The 1,254-nt window shown below is 28.9% G+C and overlaps 1 protein-coding gene and 1 long non-coding RNA gene across 2 annotated transcripts in view; one reads left to right on the top strand and one right to left on the bottom strand.

Moving 5' to 3' along the window:
* The window catches only part of LOC116185385, a 26,066-nt gene that overhangs the window by 4,966 nt on the left and 19,846 nt on the right, over positions 1-1,254 (bottom strand). The gene's annotated exons all lie outside the window — the stretch shown is intronic.
* On the top strand, positions 75-1,091 carry LOC116185384. The gene is made up of 2 exons (XM_031509659.1): positions 75-177; positions 815-1,091. Exons 1-2 carry the CDS (start codon positions 130-132, stop codon positions 1,085-1,087), a joined length of 321 nt encoding a protein of 106 aa, XP_031365519.1. The 5' UTR covers positions 75-129; the 3' UTR covers positions 1,088-1,091.

The following is a 1,254-nucleotide window of genomic DNA, read 5'->3' as shown; positions in this document are numbered from 1 at the left end:
AATTAACTACGATTATATATTGACACAAGTGTCGTAAGATACTTTGCGTATATTTCATGAATTTCACGGCTTATATAAATGGGGTAACTCGGTTCCGCGTGAAACTGTGTCGAATTAAAGCGCGGAAGGATGGCGAAATTCGCTCTTCTATTTTGTCTCCTTATTTTCTCTGCCTATGTAAGTGATATATCAACGGCGTTATCAATTAATTATTATTATCAATTAATCTGCTTGATAATAATCCTAGTTGAAATGAGGGTAGTTGCGAAGGGTAGGGCCGTGAGATATGGAAGAGAGCTTATTGTTATAATAATAACGGTTACATCGATATATTTGAAGAGATACGTTTCGATGAGGAACGATTTTTTCGTCAAAAGCAAAACACTGAGATTCGATATATAAAAATATCTCGAGACTCATTCATTTATATCGAGGTATCGAGTAATTCGTTAGACGTGAGAATAGAAGCATCTCATCCAACTTGTTTAAAACTTACCAATTAATTGCCTAAACTTTTGTACATCGAATTTTATTTTGTTTGTTCTGCCTTGGAAAATCTATCTATCCAAACATGATTTCACGATTAACACTCGTATAAGATTATTATCGTGGATCTGTTGTTGCATTTAATGAATTATTAATCGATTCTCTTGCATAATAGTAATATGTTCGATGATATAAGAACAGATATAATTCTACGTAAATAAACTATCTATTCACTAATGTTATAAATCGTTTCAAAAGTGGATCGATATTATACGATATTTAATCATGATATTTTTAATATTTTTCTTTTTTTTTCGTTTTATATCAGGGCAGCTCTCAAATCATTCCTTCGTTCTTCAATCCAACGAGGAAAGTGCAACAATTTGAAAAACATGTTATCGAAAAGATCAACCATATCATTAATAATGCGAACACGATCTTTGTTCAGCCTAAGGAACGAGCTAAACAGCTTGTAGAAGAGATGAAAAAAAAGAGCGAGAAAATAAACAAAGAAGCAAGAAATTTTGTCAATAACATATTAAAAAATGTGAGTATGCGATGTATTAATATGATCAAATCGTTTATTAAATATTTCGTATAATAATTTGAAAATAAAAGTAATTTGCACAGTTAATTATATATATATATATATATATTATCTGATATTTTTGTGAAAAATGATAGTAAATATTTTTACAATATAGTCATTTTAAAGTTTATTATAAAAAAATCACAATTCTTGTTTAAATAATTTTTTATGTAGCAAAT

This window comes from Apis dorsata, unplaced genomic scaffold (genome assembly GCF_000469605.1).
Source record: "Apis dorsata unplaced genomic scaffold, Apis dorsata 1.3 scaffold_168, whole genome shotgun sequence".
Taxonomy (NCBI): Eukaryota; Metazoa; Arthropoda; class Insecta; order Hymenoptera; family Apidae; genus Apis; species Apis dorsata.
This window is presented reverse-complemented; position numbering and strand designations above follow the sequence as displayed.